At 45.7% G+C, this 13,823-nt stretch overlaps 1 protein-coding gene across 4 annotated transcripts in view; it reads left to right on the forward strand.

Moving 5' to 3' along the window:
• The window catches only part of STAG1 (stromal antigen 1), a 155,231-nt gene that overhangs the window by 134,889 nt on the left and 6,519 nt on the right, over positions 1–13,823 (forward strand). For all 4 annotated transcript variants that reach the window (XM_050328118.1, XM_050328117.1, XM_050328120.1 and 1 more), the window contains 7 exons: positions 1,913–2,005; positions 4,383–4,557; positions 5,891–6,030; positions 7,044–7,145; positions 8,559–8,707; positions 9,263–9,391; positions 12,695–12,900. In XM_050328118.1, the coding sequence (XP_050184075.1) occupies positions 1,913–2,005; positions 4,383–4,557; positions 5,891–6,030; positions 7,044–7,145; positions 8,559–8,707; positions 9,263–9,391; positions 12,695–12,900 (994 nt within the window). The remainder of the gene's footprint in view (positions 1–1,912; positions 2,006–4,382; positions 4,558–5,890; positions 6,031–7,043; positions 7,146–8,558; positions 8,708–9,262; positions 9,392–12,694; positions 12,901–13,823) is intronic.

The following is a 13,823-nucleotide window of genomic DNA, read 5'->3' on the forward strand; positions in this document are numbered from 1 at the left end:
TGCTGTCTGGCTCGTTCTGTCCCTGCCATGGACTAGTTAAATGTGGAGAGCTGTGACCCCCTGGTTTTACCCAGCACCAAGGAGATGGTGAGATTATTTCATACCAGTTTTCTGCTGGAGGCAGCAGGTCAGGGCTTCACACCTCGAGAGCCTTGGCTGGGCCTGGGAGTGGTCAGACACTGAAAACCTGATTCAATTTCTTTCCTCCCATTTTCTCTTTTGGAAAAAAATCCCACTCTGTGGTAGTCTGGGGATTTCTCCAAGCTCAGAAGATCCCAGATGGTTCCCTTGCACTTGCTCAGCTGGGCTTTCTCTGGCTGTCTGTAGCTTTTCAATGGGAATCCGTGTCATGTGGTGCTGTCAGGAGAGAGGGTAATAAATAACATGTACCTTTGTGATACTCACTTTGACAGAAAGAAAAATGGGAGACATTCTCATTCCCTTTTTAACCTTTCTATAGGATTTTTCATAGGTTTTAGTTTCTCCATGGAGTTCATGAACATCAGGTGGTTGTGATAGAAAGTAGGAAGCATTAAAGGGATTGTAATCCCAGTGTTAAAGGTGTAAATCAGAGTGAACTGATAAGCCTGGCACCAGTCCCAGGTAAAACCCTGGACTGGCAGATAGCAAACACAGCTGGTACAAGGCTGAAGGGCCAGGAGAGAAGGCTGGAACACATCAGGCTGTTGTGGGAAGATTACATTGTTGATGGAGAAGGAAACCGGCGGAGCTCCCAGTTTCTGTAGGACACTGGTACCACACTGCATTTCAGGGAATATTTGGATTCAGTGTCATTCATATTCAGTAGCTCAAAGCTGATTAATACATTGGGAAAATTTGTAAGAGAAATCCTCACGCAGCGGGGTGGCTGCCAGTGCATTCCAGGAGAGGTACAGTGGGCTGAAAACTGGTCATTTGTATCAGTCCTCTGGGAAGGTGAAATGAAGGCAGGGACCAAAAAGGCTTTTCTGAAATACAGAACGACAAGATCTCATGGCAGGAAGCACAAGGAAAGCTAAAACCAGGAATGAGACCCAGGGACTGAACAGGCAGCGGGACTGGAACGTTCAGCAAGGCAAACACTGCATGTGCAGGGTGTGGGTTCCTGGAGTTGGGGTTGAATTTGCTGTGCAGGACATGCTCCTTCCCCCTGGAAGCTGATGGAGCATCGTGGGGGAAGGGCTGCAGGAGCACTGGGTGCTCAGTTGATGCCATTTGGGGTTCTTGTTTCCTGCTGGGTGTTGAGTTCATCACTGCTGTGAGATGAGCCCCTCCTCCAGGGTGTGCCCGTTCCTAGTTCCTCCGGAGTCGCTCCTGGCTCTTCTCACAGAAGAGCTTTTCTGCTGCTCCTGATTTCTGCTGCCACGTGGTCACTTGCTCTTGTCTTGTCGTAATGTTCCCATATCTTACATTTTGGGTTGATTTGTTTTCCCCAGTTTATTTTGTTATCCATAAAAATAAGAAACTCCTGAGATTTCTGTGCTTTGCCTTCCCACCTCCTGTGTCTGTGGGATAATGTTTGTGTGCAGCTGGACACATTCATTGGTATTTTATTTTTTTGTCCATGTTGTTTTATCTGAATACTGAATTCTTTATAAACCACCAGGTGGGCTGACCTTGATGTATTCAACTTTTGTGTTCTGAAACATTTATAATTTACATTCAGTGTAGAATAGAAACAATTTAACTCAGGAATATATTGCTTTATTTTTATTATTTATTACAGGGAAACTTTGGGTCAGTCCTCAGAAAATGAATGGCTTTTTTTTACTCCATGCTCCTTGAAGAGCATATTTTTTCACAGCCTTTTTGTTGTATATATGAAGTTGTCACCATTTTTTTATTTTGCTTCCTCCTAGCAATGGGGTTTTTTTAATTTTTATGCACTTTTCCTTTCTAATGTTGATTTTAGGACGACTTGTTGGTGTTGAGGAAAACTGTGAAATCCTTCCTGGCTGTGTGCCAGCAGTGTCTGTCAAATGTCAACACCCCAGTCAAGGAACAGGTAAGGCTGGCACATGCTTTTGGAAAACTGTGAATGTTAAATAGGAGCAAAACTCCAGACAGCACTGTATCAAACTCTGGGTGAAATCATCTGTGCTTTTGTCTAAACAACCCAGAGCAGTCCCTAAGAAGAGCTGTGTGAGCAGCCCCTTAAAGCTCAGCTGAGGACAAATGCTCTTCACTACCAGGAAGGCTTTCCTGGGTGCTCAGGCTCATGTCCAGCTCCCCCTGCCTCAGGCACCTGAGGTCCCCTCTAGACAATTACTGTATTCATGGATGCCACTTTTGGAGGGTGGCTGAGACCTTAAATGGGCTGAATCTTTCTGGATTTTTCCCCATTAAATCAAAGGGCTTGCTGAAATAATTCAGGCTGTGTCTGAAGAACACCATAGCTGTTTTTTGTGAATACTCACTGGTTCGTGTCAGGTCTGTTGACATTGCATCTGTCTACAGATGGCATTTCTATCAGACCTCCCCAGATTTTGCAAAGACTTACTGGCCTGTGGTATTTAAAAGATAATACTTCTTAAAAGACATTTTTGTTGCTTTGAAAGGAAGCTTTGCTTGGCATTTACACTCTGTTCTGCAAGGCTGATAAATATAAATATTAAATGCTCAGAGATGTCAGCAGTTTATGTATGTTTAAACACTCGTGTCATTGGCTTCCAGCAGATTTACCTTTAGTAATTGTTTTTAATTTCAGAGTAGTTACTCATGGCATATTGTATTAATCTTCTATAATGTGAAAATATCATGAAGCTCCATGCAAATGCCACCCAGTGCAGATTAAGGGAGCACTGAATCCATCCTGCCTCAGCCAAGGGCAGCTGGTCCTTCCCATGGCTGCAGGGGTTTGTTCCTGGTCTCTGTTAACACCCTGTTAACACATGTTCATGTACCTTAATGTGGTTTTGTTCTCTTGTTATGGCTTTATTTTGTTGGTAATTCAAACTCTCCAGAGAAGCTCCTTTGCAGTTCCCGGTTCTGGGGAAATTTCTAGGTTCAGCCACACAAATCCAGGCCCAACCAGGCCTGGAGAGAGCAAGTGTCCCAGTCAGAGCTGGACTGAGACTCCACAGGTCCCTCCCAGATAACTCTCTGTGATTTTTGTTCATTTTCTTCCTTAAAAAGTACATTTCTGGGAGTGCAGGACTACTTGATCCTCTTGTTTGACTGAATTTTTTTTGAGGATTCTGTGTAAATTATGTTGTCTCCCTCCCATATTTGATCCTTAATCTGGAAAAACATAGGAAGTATTTAGAGAAAATGGGCTGAAACATTTGACATTTTCCTGGCCTGGGTGAAATAAATTCCCTGTGAGCGAATGCTCTGCTGCCGCTATGGGGGACCCAAAGCAGCCCTGTCAGAGCTCACCTGCTCTTCTTCAGAGATCTGCAGTAGGATGAGCTTAAATTCTGTCGGGTATTGAGGGAGTCAGAGCAGTGAGATCACCCCTGAAATGAGCCACAACCCCCTGGATCAAGTGGAGACAAATCCCAAACACTTGTATGTGTTTCCAGGGTGCCGGCAGAACAGAGTTTACAGGTTTTATGCCACACTCCAAGAAATAAGTGAGCCCCTTAGGGTCGGAACTCACAAAGACTTCACTGGGGAAATTCAAGTTTGCAGAACCTGAGGTTAAAAACAGAGCAATTAAGAAGGTTAAAAAGTCCTCTCTGAAAGTGCTCGGGTGTTGAGTGTGATGCAGATGTTCACAGCTGGCTGTGACACCCCAACATGAGCCATCCTGGGGAGCAGGGAGGGTACTGATGGCTGCCTTCTGTCCTCAGGTAAGGAGGGTGTGACAGCAATGGGCAGAAATTGTGGCCAGTTCTGCCCTGCTTGGCTTTGAAAGCTGTGCACAGATACTTCCTTTTTTTTTTTTTTTTTTTTTTTTAGGAATTGTTGATGAAATTCTGCAAGAATTTCTGTGCTATGGCTGCTTCTCTGTAGTTTTGGGATCTGACAGTGGCTCAGCTTGAACTTTCCCTCATAATGTTGTTCATATTTTTGCTTTGTTTTTCAAAAGAGGTGTTTTTTTCTTCACTACAAATTTGGCTGCAGCCCTTGGATCACAGGTAGATTTAGGGTTCTTTTCACAGAGAAGAAATGGAAATTTAATCTGAATGCTCCAGGATGTGGAAGAGGTAGGAAACATAGTTCCCTACACAGGAACCAAAGGCATTTCCCAGGCATTTACATGTTAGAGAAAATCCTTGTGGATACTTTTCACAGCACACAAGCAACTACAACGAGTACAGTTTAGGAAACCATTTAGTGACAGCAGGGGATATCTGGAGAGAAAACCAGTGGTATTTTATTTTATTTTGTATTCCTGTGACCTGCTCCTCACTGCACTCATTCCCTTTGCCTTCCAGGCGTTCATGCTGCTCTGTGACCTGCTGATGATCTTCAGTCACCAGCTGATGACGGGGGGTCGGGAAGGGCTGCAGCCCTTGGTGTTCAACCCAGACTCAGGCCTGCAGTCAGAACTGCTCAGTTTTGTCATGGACCATGTCTTCATTGACCAAGATGATGAAAACCAGAGCATGGGTACTCAAAGCTTTCGTATTTTCTACTTAGCTTTTTTTCATAACAGACACAGAAGAAAGGAGAAAATGGAGTTTTCTGATCAGTTTGCTCCAGTGTGTTCAGAAGTGTCCCTTCTTTTATTTTTGGGAGGTCTGAATGTGAAATATCTAACAGGGCTTCAAGGGAAAGGAGTACAATGAAACAGCACATAGAGGAAAGTCCTTCAGAGTTACCAGAGTTACAGGATCCTGAGGGCAAAGCTTGGCAGCAAAGCTCTAAACAGTGAAGGCCTGAAGATACTGATGCCACTAAATAAACAGCCCTTGTGCTCCCTCAGAACAGTCACATCAAGCTGAGGACATCCCTGGTGTGCTTGGAGACTGGAAAAGTGCCTGGGACAATCTGGACACAGCACTGGTTGCTCTGGGCTGGGAACCACGAGAGGAGGGGGTTTGAGGGGCCCATCTCTGCTCCTCACAAGGATGGCTCAGGTTTTTGCCCCTCAGTCAGGGAGAGGCAGATTTGTCATTTAGGCCTCGGTTTAAATAACCTGGTGCTGCTGGGGTCTGTTATAAACTGCCTAAATGCAACTACAGAGGTGCCCAGTGTCTGAATCCTAAATAGCTTTGGACAAGAGATGGATTCCCAGTCAAACTGTGGGAAGAGCTGCTGAGTGAGTGCTGCAGTGCTCTTTTGGACACATCTGAATTTCTGCTGTGCTCAGTATGTCAGCAGCACACACAGGGACAGCCATGTATGGAATTAAGGTCTCAGAGAATGTATTCTTGCTCTAAAGGGGTTTTGTAAGTTGTGGAATATGCTTTTATTATATGATATAATATTTACCACTTTACATGTGTAGTTTCATCTTCACTCACTGAGTGAAGCATGGGGACTGAATACCCTCTGGCATTGCCATTCAGTGTTAGTGCTTCTTCCAACGGGGTTTTGCTTCCTGTTGTTTAGAGCCATTGATTTCACATCTGAAAATCCAAGGCAGGCAGTAGAAGCATTGCTGCTTCTAATGTTCCTTTTGTTAAATATTATAGCTTAGTAAGGTGATGAAGCAGCTCCAAATGGCCTGTGTTTGAGAAGTTAAGCAAAAGCATTCAGCAAGAAAACAGGTGACTCAGTCTCATGTGGGTCGTGTCCAGGACTACTCAAGCCTTGGTCAGTGGTGTGTCATGTTGTGAAGTAGACAGGACTCAAGAATGATCACTTTTAGTTTTAGCTTCCCCAACAATCCTTCTTGTTGATGGTCAAGAATTGATTTTTTTCTGAGAGCTCCTCTTCCATAACGTTGCTTTGGAACCCAAGTTACTCACAAACACTTTGTTATTGATGATGCTTTCAGAGGGAGATGAAGAAGATGAAGCCAACAAAATAGAAGCTTTACATAAGAGAAGAAACCTTCTGGCTGCCTTCAGCAAGCTGATCATCTACGACATCGTGGACATGCACGCGGCAGCCGATATCTTCAAACACTATATGAAGGTACGGCCCTGGGCATCCTCCCTGTAGTGCCAGGGCTCCTCTTTCCATCCCTTCCAGGGCAGTAGGGAAAGGTCAAACACTTCTGAAAGCTTTTTCAGCCTTATTGGCTTGTTTTGTAAGAATTTTTCCCTTCTTAGTTAACGCGGCACCAAAGGCTGGTCCTGGGAGGTGCTGAGTGTTTCCAGAGCGGCTCCTGCTCCTCACATTCATCCCTAGGATCCACAACAAGCTCTCTGATCGATGTCATGTTTCACTGGCAGTCTCCCAGCTCGGTTCTTGCCATAAGGAGACAGGTTTTTTGTGAGAGAAGGTTGTTTTAAACAGGACAGCAGTAAAAAACCAGCTTTGTGTAGTACTGCTGCAAGTGGGGATGTCTTAGAACACAAACTGGAAGGGTCTCTGTACCAAAGAAGGCAGGAGCAGCATTTCAGAGGGCATGAAAATAAGTGGCTGCAAATGCAAAAATATTAATGAGGCTGAAAGAGTATTTTGGGAAGAAAATCTGTTCTCAGCCTGGAAGTTTTAATGACAATACAGGCTTTTCTCCCCAGATGGTCAGAACCAGAGGCTGTGCTTTCCAGCAACCACACAGAGAAAAAGAGCGCTTGAAGCTGCCTAATTCCTCACTCCCTTTTGTGGCCTCAGTGAATCCCTCCCTTGGCCACCCAACTCCTCCCTGTCCAGGAGCTGCACACATGGGCTGGCTCTGCTCTCACCTGCTGCTTGGAGGCTGGGCTGGGTCAGCCATGGACCTTCACCAGGGCCTTAGTTTGGGGCAGGAAATACTCTTCTGTTTGTTTTTCAACATATTTGTTACCAAAGATAATAACAAATACAGGAGTTCCCTATCTTAGCACTGGGTGCAGGTTAAATTTTCATATCTGGATTTGAGACTAATTTTTTTGGCAACTGCTGCCTTTTCAAAACAAGAATTACAAATAATCTTTCTTTTGGGAAAGCTGTAAGAAATTGTGTAAGAGGTTCAATGTAAAGAGGTTTTTCTTTTTTCCTAGTACTACAATGACTATGGAGATATCATTAAGGAAACCCTGAGCAAAACAAGGCAAATTGATAAAATCCAGTGTGCAAAGACACTCATCCTCAGTTTGCAACAGGTAAGAATGTTGATTTTTGTTAGAAATGTTCAGTGCAGACAATCCTGGGCAGGGTTTCCTTAGGTGCCCTTTACAGCAAAGCAGAAAGGCTGCACCTGTGGCAGGAGATTCTCTTATTCCCAGGTCAGGCTGTCCCTGCTCCTCTGTTTCAGTAATCCCTGTCTCCATAAACCCACTCTGGCAGAGTTTTGGTCACACAGAAATGGCAGGAAGGGAGAGAAGAACCTTGAAGGCAGTTTGGTTCATGGCATTTGCTTACTGCTCCCAAGTGAACAAGAATTAGGATGACTATTTCTTATCATTTGCTGAGGTAATGCACCTTCCTTATGTTTTGCCTAAATACTGATAGATTTCTCAGATTTCAAGCTAATTAAGTCGTCCAGTATTGTTAGACATGTTTTTTCCCCTGAAAAAAATTGCTTTCCATCAACCATAAATTACTGGGTTGATGATGAAATCCATCTACTGACAGCAGCACTAAACACCACTCAGGCCCTTGAAGTACCAGCTACAGCCACAGGGAAATTACTGCTGTAGATTAGAGGTTCTCAAATCAGCTGGGCCTCCCAAAATTCACTCCAGAGCAGTGAGGGATTTCCTGCAGCAGTCTGGAAGCTGAGGGAAATCTGTGAGAACTTGAATAAAACAGATGTGCTTCCAGAAGAGTTGGTGAGTGTCAAAGCAGCTCCTGTGTTTAAAACCTGGAGAGGAGGAAGCCAAGTGCCAGAGAACCATCAGCCAAACATCAGCTCAGGAAAAAGCAATGAGACAGGCTCTTTGCAAGGCCCTGAGTGAGAGGCACCAGCCAGGAGGAGTTTGTCAAGCAGGAATCCTGTCAAATTAAGCTGTTGTCATTAATTACATCATACCAGAGCTTGCGGAGATCAGAGGAACAGTAGATGTAATCAGCCTGATTTAATATTGTCCCTGACACTGTCTCCTGGGATGTTCTCACCAGCAGGTCAGGGAAATGTGGTGGAAATGGCAGTGCCAGGAGGAGAGAGACATGGCTGGAAAACCACTGGGAGTTTATTCTTGTCCTGGGGTCGGAGCAGCAGTGCTGGGCAGGCAGGAGGGGGGAACACTCTGAGGACAGGCTGGTCTGGTGGGGGTTAGAGAACAGCAGGAGAGTGCAGGACCTGCCTGATGAGCTGGGACCAGGAGAGATGCTGTTCAGGAAGGGGGGTGCAGGACTCTGTCTGAGTTATTGTCCACACAAGTACAAGGTGGAGACACTTACCAACAGCAGTTGGACAGAAGAGATCCTGGGTACTCACGGGGACTCTTGTTACGTCTCAGTGAAAAAGTCCCTGCAGTGGCCACTCTCAGGTGGAACAGGTGAAGAACACATGAGCTCTTTCCCAGTGAAAGTGTTTCTAAGCTCACAAGTTTTCCCAACTGCTTCTTCTGCAGCTGTTCAATGAGCTGGTTCAGGAGCAGGGACCCAACCTGGACAGGACCTCTGCTCACGTCAGTGGCATCAAGGAGCTGGCCCGGCGCTTCGCCCTCACCTTCGGCTTGGACCAGATCAAGACAAGGGAGGCGGTGGCCACACTGCACAAGTGAGTGGTGGTAAATAAACCAGATTTTTATATTACTTGAGATTGAAGCTTTTGTTCAGCTTGCCTTTTGTAAAGGTATGTAATCTCAACAGGTCCTGTGATAGTTATGTATGTTTTCTGGTTGTGTAGAAAATGATGGGGGGGTGTACGTGGTTGTGTGTGGAAAGGAAGGAAAACCAGCTGCTACCTAATTATTTGTTGGAATTGATTGGATTGGCCGTGTTTGTTTAGCTCAGGTAAAGCCAGTGGTGTTCTACACACTCGTGTGGGTTGTGTCCAACAGCTGGGGATAGCTCTTTGTCCCACACCACTGGGGATTCTGGAGGCACTATCTAAAGAATTCCAAAAATATTTTGGAAATCTTTTAAAGGAGGTTAAAACTTTTTATGTAACTGCTGCATAGGAAAGTCTAGAAAGGTGCTGCTAAATTCAGATCATGACTGGGCAACTTTTTATTTTGTTACAAATGTCTTCATCAAGCGCTTAGTTTGGGGCAGGAAATTCTCTTCTGTATGAATGTTCATGTCTGAACATGTTAATGTTTCTTTACTGTAGGGATGGCATAGAGTTTGCCTTCAAATACCAGAACCAGAAAGGCCAAGACTACCCCCCTCCAAACCTTGCTTTCCTCGAAGTGCTCAGTGAATTCTCCTCCAAACTCCTGCGACAGGACAAAAAGACTGTGTAAGTAATCTGTGTGTTCCTCTCTGGCTTCTCTGGGCTCTGCCATCCCTGGGGCTGTGGAAGGTCCCAGGGAGACATTTCATACACACTCATTGCTTTGTACTTCAAGGCAATAGAAATAAATGGGACGAGGAAAGTCAGGTCCACTGATGAGGTGAGTTTGAGACCTCCCAAAACAATGGTCTTTAAAATTTCCCATGGGACACGGAAAATAAAAAACTCTTTTTTTCAGGCTAGAAGAAAAAAATTAAATGTTAGTAGTGCATGGAAATTACAGGCTGTAACCATCCATTTCTGCTGGATGTTTACATAAATTGTAAACAGGTATTTGTTGTTTATTTTAATATATTGGAAGAGGTGTTCAGTCAAAAATCAGCAAAGCACTATGTGCCCAGTGTAGAACAGAATAATTGATTAACTTTATGACCATTTAAAAAATACAGTTGCCAGATCTGCTGATTCATGGTCATAGATATCTTCCCAGTCAGTTTTGTGACCACCAGTGTAAGTCATAAATAACTATAAATACCTCAGCTGACTCTTTCTGTCAAACCTTGCTGTAGTTTCTCTGGGAATACATTTGTTTTAAAGGACTTTGCTATTAGGGTTAAGAATTATGAATGTTATGGTGTGATATGTTATCTGTGTGATAAGAAATACATCCTGAGTAACTTTGTGTAATTTTTAATGTACACACACTTGAACCAATTGAACTTTGTGTCAATAATTTGTCAGTTCACAAACACTGCGGAAGAAAGAGCTCAGTGAGGATGGGAATGGGATGATCCAGCTGGTAAGCTTGGCACTCCATTTGTGGAGCTGCTCTTCACTGGAATCTTGTCAGCCTCTGTCCTGTTCTTCAGGACAGGACTTAGGGATAACAGGATTTTACAGCTGTGGATTCCCAGTCCTGTTGGTCTAAGTGCCATTGGGCTGTTCCCTGTTTAACTCGTGCCCAGGTTGCTGCAGTGCCTGACCTTTGCAGTTCCACCATTCTGTGCCTGACAGTCTAATTTAACCTGATCCTGTGCATGAATTTCGGTTCTTCAGGACACTTTGTTCCTCCACCTTCAGTGCTGCATTTAAAGTGCTCCTCCAAGGTTCTGCTGCTCACTGGTGCCCACACACACAACCACTGGCTGCTGCAGGACTGGGCTGGAGCCCATTTTCTCCCGGTTGTGTCTGCCTTTACTGTAGTCATCTGTAGTCATCTGTGAGCCGTTGACCTCAGCTGAGTCAGAAGATCAGGGAAAAGAAATAGGTCCCCCAGGGCATGATTGACCTGCTCTGTGCTAAACTGCTGCTTCAGGATGAGCTGAGACATGCCCTGGGTGCCCCTGGCTGGGGTGACTGTGAGCACAGTCAGTGTAGCTCTGTGTGTGTTCAGATTTCCTTGGAGCTGCCTCCACTGCTGCCCTGACTGTGCAGGGTGCTCCTCTGCCAGGAGGCTCAGCTGGACTGGGATGGTTGATCTGCCCTTCTCTGCAGCTCGTGCAGTGCACAGGGAGTCCGTGTGCGGGATCCCTTCCCTCCCCCCTGCCCAGGGACCCTCCCCAGCTCTTCCTCGGGAGCCTCAGGAAGAGCCCTCACAGTCCCACGAGCGTGTGGCTGCCTGGGCCAGAAGTTCTCCAGCTTGGAATGGGAATGAAGGGTTAATTCCCTTCTTCCAAACCCAAATTACCTGCCCAACACACCTGCCCTGGGCCAGAACAGCCTTCCTGTCAGTGCAGCACAGCCCTCTTCCACAGGGCTCCTCTTCCCTCCTCTTTGCTGCTGAGGTTTTATCTGGGGCAAGAAAGAGAGGTGTTTCCAGTTTGGGAATGGAGCAGCAACATTGGGTTTTTTTTTAGTTTTCCTGTCGTGTTTATTTATTTGGCTTCTTGTTTTCTGAGCGACCTCCAGAATTTGGGAGAGCTGTTTAGGGACCCATTCACATCTGTGGATTTCATACAAAACTCTACACTTAAGGTGTCAGACTCATACAGCTGGGGAAAAAAATGTATCCTAATGCTTTATACTAAATGTTTGTATTTATATATTTATATGATAGTCAACTATTTACTGATGTTTTATACTAAAATCCACATGGCAGATACAGAGAGGGGAAATCCTGAGGAATTAGTGTAGGACAGAAGAGAGGTGATTGTCCTTGGAGGCGTTTATTTCTATTTATTTCTCTCAAAGAGACTGTTGGCTTAGACCAAACACTGACTGGTGGGTGTCGGATGAGGTGGAGCCTCAGTATTGGTGGTGTTAGTCCTGGAAATTCAGAGTTTCTGCCTTTGTTGAAGCTGGTAAGAACTGCCAGTGTGAAGCTCCTCCAAAATGCTGAGCACAAGGTGTCTCAGGTTTGGCATCTGGGCAGTAAAGGATCCCAGGTGATGTCATTTTCCTCCCTCACAGTTTGGCTCTGACCACACACTCGAGTTCTGTAAATAGAAATGGAGGCAGAAAAAAACTTCCTGCTTTCCAAGGCACCTTGAGGTGGATTCTCTACAGCCAATGAAGCACTCGAGTTGTACTGTTTGGTTCTGTAAAGACAATAAACCAAGAAACTCCCATTAGTGCCAGGTTTGGGGGTCACTCAGTGAACACATGAAAGCGGAAGGAAGAAGTGTTCACAGTATTGAATAAAACAATAAACAGGAACCTGCAGTTTCTTGAGCAAAGTCATCCATCCCATTCACTGAATCGGAACAGAATCCCATGAAAACTGGGTGTGATTGTTGCCATGCATGTCCAGTGTGGCTCCTTGTCCTCTTTTCAACAGGACTGTGGAACAACTCCAAGCTGCCATGAGCTACCAGAGGAAAATCGTGCATTTGCTGTGGAATGTGTGGGGGTGACTCCACTGCTGCCAGCGTGGCAAGGTGGTTTTAGAGGCAGTGGTGACTGAAGGGTGCAGGAAGTGATGCTGCAGTACCTGAGTTCCTTTACCAGCTCCTGAATGTTTGCTTCTGCAGCCTGAAACTCGTTAGAGTCACTTCTGTGGACCTTTGCATGTTCATTTTAGGGATTACTTCCAATACCATCATTAAGTAACCCCTGGACAAAGAAAACAACTTGTGTGCCCCCCAGCCCAGGAGGGGAGTTTGGCTCCTCCCTGCAGTTAACACTTGTGCACTGGACTTCTGACAGTGGCCCACATTTTCAGACTCTATGGAAAAATAACCTCTTGCATTTGAAGGAACCCTTTTCCTTGCCCCGAGTTGCCAGAGGACACCCTGCAGGAGTGGCTGCAGCACAGCCTGTGTGCTGGCACAGTGCCCAGGTTACCCCCAGTTCCTTGTCTTGTGTTTGCAGTCACACCTACCTGGAGAAGTTCCTGACGGAGCAGATGATGGAGAGGAGGGAGGACGTGTGGCTGCCCCTCATCTCCTACAGGAACTCGCTGGTGACGGGCGGGGAGGACGACAGGATGTCAGTGAACAGCGGCAGCAGCAGCAGCAAAGCCTCCTCCGTGAGGAACAAGAAGGGCCGACCCCCCCTCCACAAAAAGAGAGTGGAAGGTTTGTCTGGGTGTCTCCACGTGTGTGTGTCACTCTGTGCCTGTGTCACTGCTCTCCCCCTCAGGAGCCCTGGGGCTTTGTTAGCTAAGGCAGAAATACAGGATATTTTCTCTCTATGGAACAGAAACAAGGCATCTGCTCTGCAAGTTCTGCAAGTTCTGTTGGGCTTGAACGTGTCCTTATGGGAAATGTTCTTGTTTGTCTGCTCCAGAATTGACCTGCACTGCTCCCTCCTCACTCCTGGACTGCAGGTGGTGTGCCTGTGCTCCCCGCTGGGGCCACTGTTCATTCACAGGGAGCTGCAGAAACCCCAGGCAGAAATTCTCCTGTCAGTCTCTGGTTTTGCAGGACCACTGGAGAGCAGTAAAAAGACACCCTTTTTGTTAAAATGTGTTGATATGTGTTAATAGGTGCTGATATCCAGTATCTGCATCTACTCTTTCTGAGACTTCAGGCATGTCCATCAGGAAGTTGGCTGGGACAGCAGATTTTTTACAAGGTTGCACCTGTTCCTGGTCCACCTGTGTGCACTTTTGTGAATATTAATTTACTGTTCCACTACAGAGTAGGTGTAAGTGGGATCTTTAAACTTCAGAGGGTTTTCAGGGTCAGTGTCTATGATAGTAACTCCTCAGTGAGGAATCTAAAGCCAGTTTGCCTGAATATACGACAATTTCCCAAAATACTCCTCAGAAGTGTGCCCCTGAGCACTTGTACAGCCAGGTCCCTTCTCCCCTGCAGCCTGTGTTCAGTCCTGCACCAGCTCCTATTCCTCACAGCCAGCCTGGAGTGTAGGGAAACACTGGTCCCTTCCCTCCGACACTGCTTTCCTTCCTTCAGGATGCCAAGATTTTCACACAATTCAACTGCTCAGGTTTCTTTCTTTCCTCTCGATACCGTTTTCATTATATTTTACTGTATTT

Source organism: Myiozetetes cayanensis, unplaced genomic scaffold (genome assembly GCF_022539395.1).
Source record: "Myiozetetes cayanensis isolate MyiCay16 unplaced genomic scaffold, myiCay2020 scf36, whole genome shotgun sequence".
Classification (NCBI taxonomy): Eukaryota; Metazoa; Chordata; class Aves; order Passeriformes; family Tyrannidae; genus Myiozetetes; species Myiozetetes cayanensis.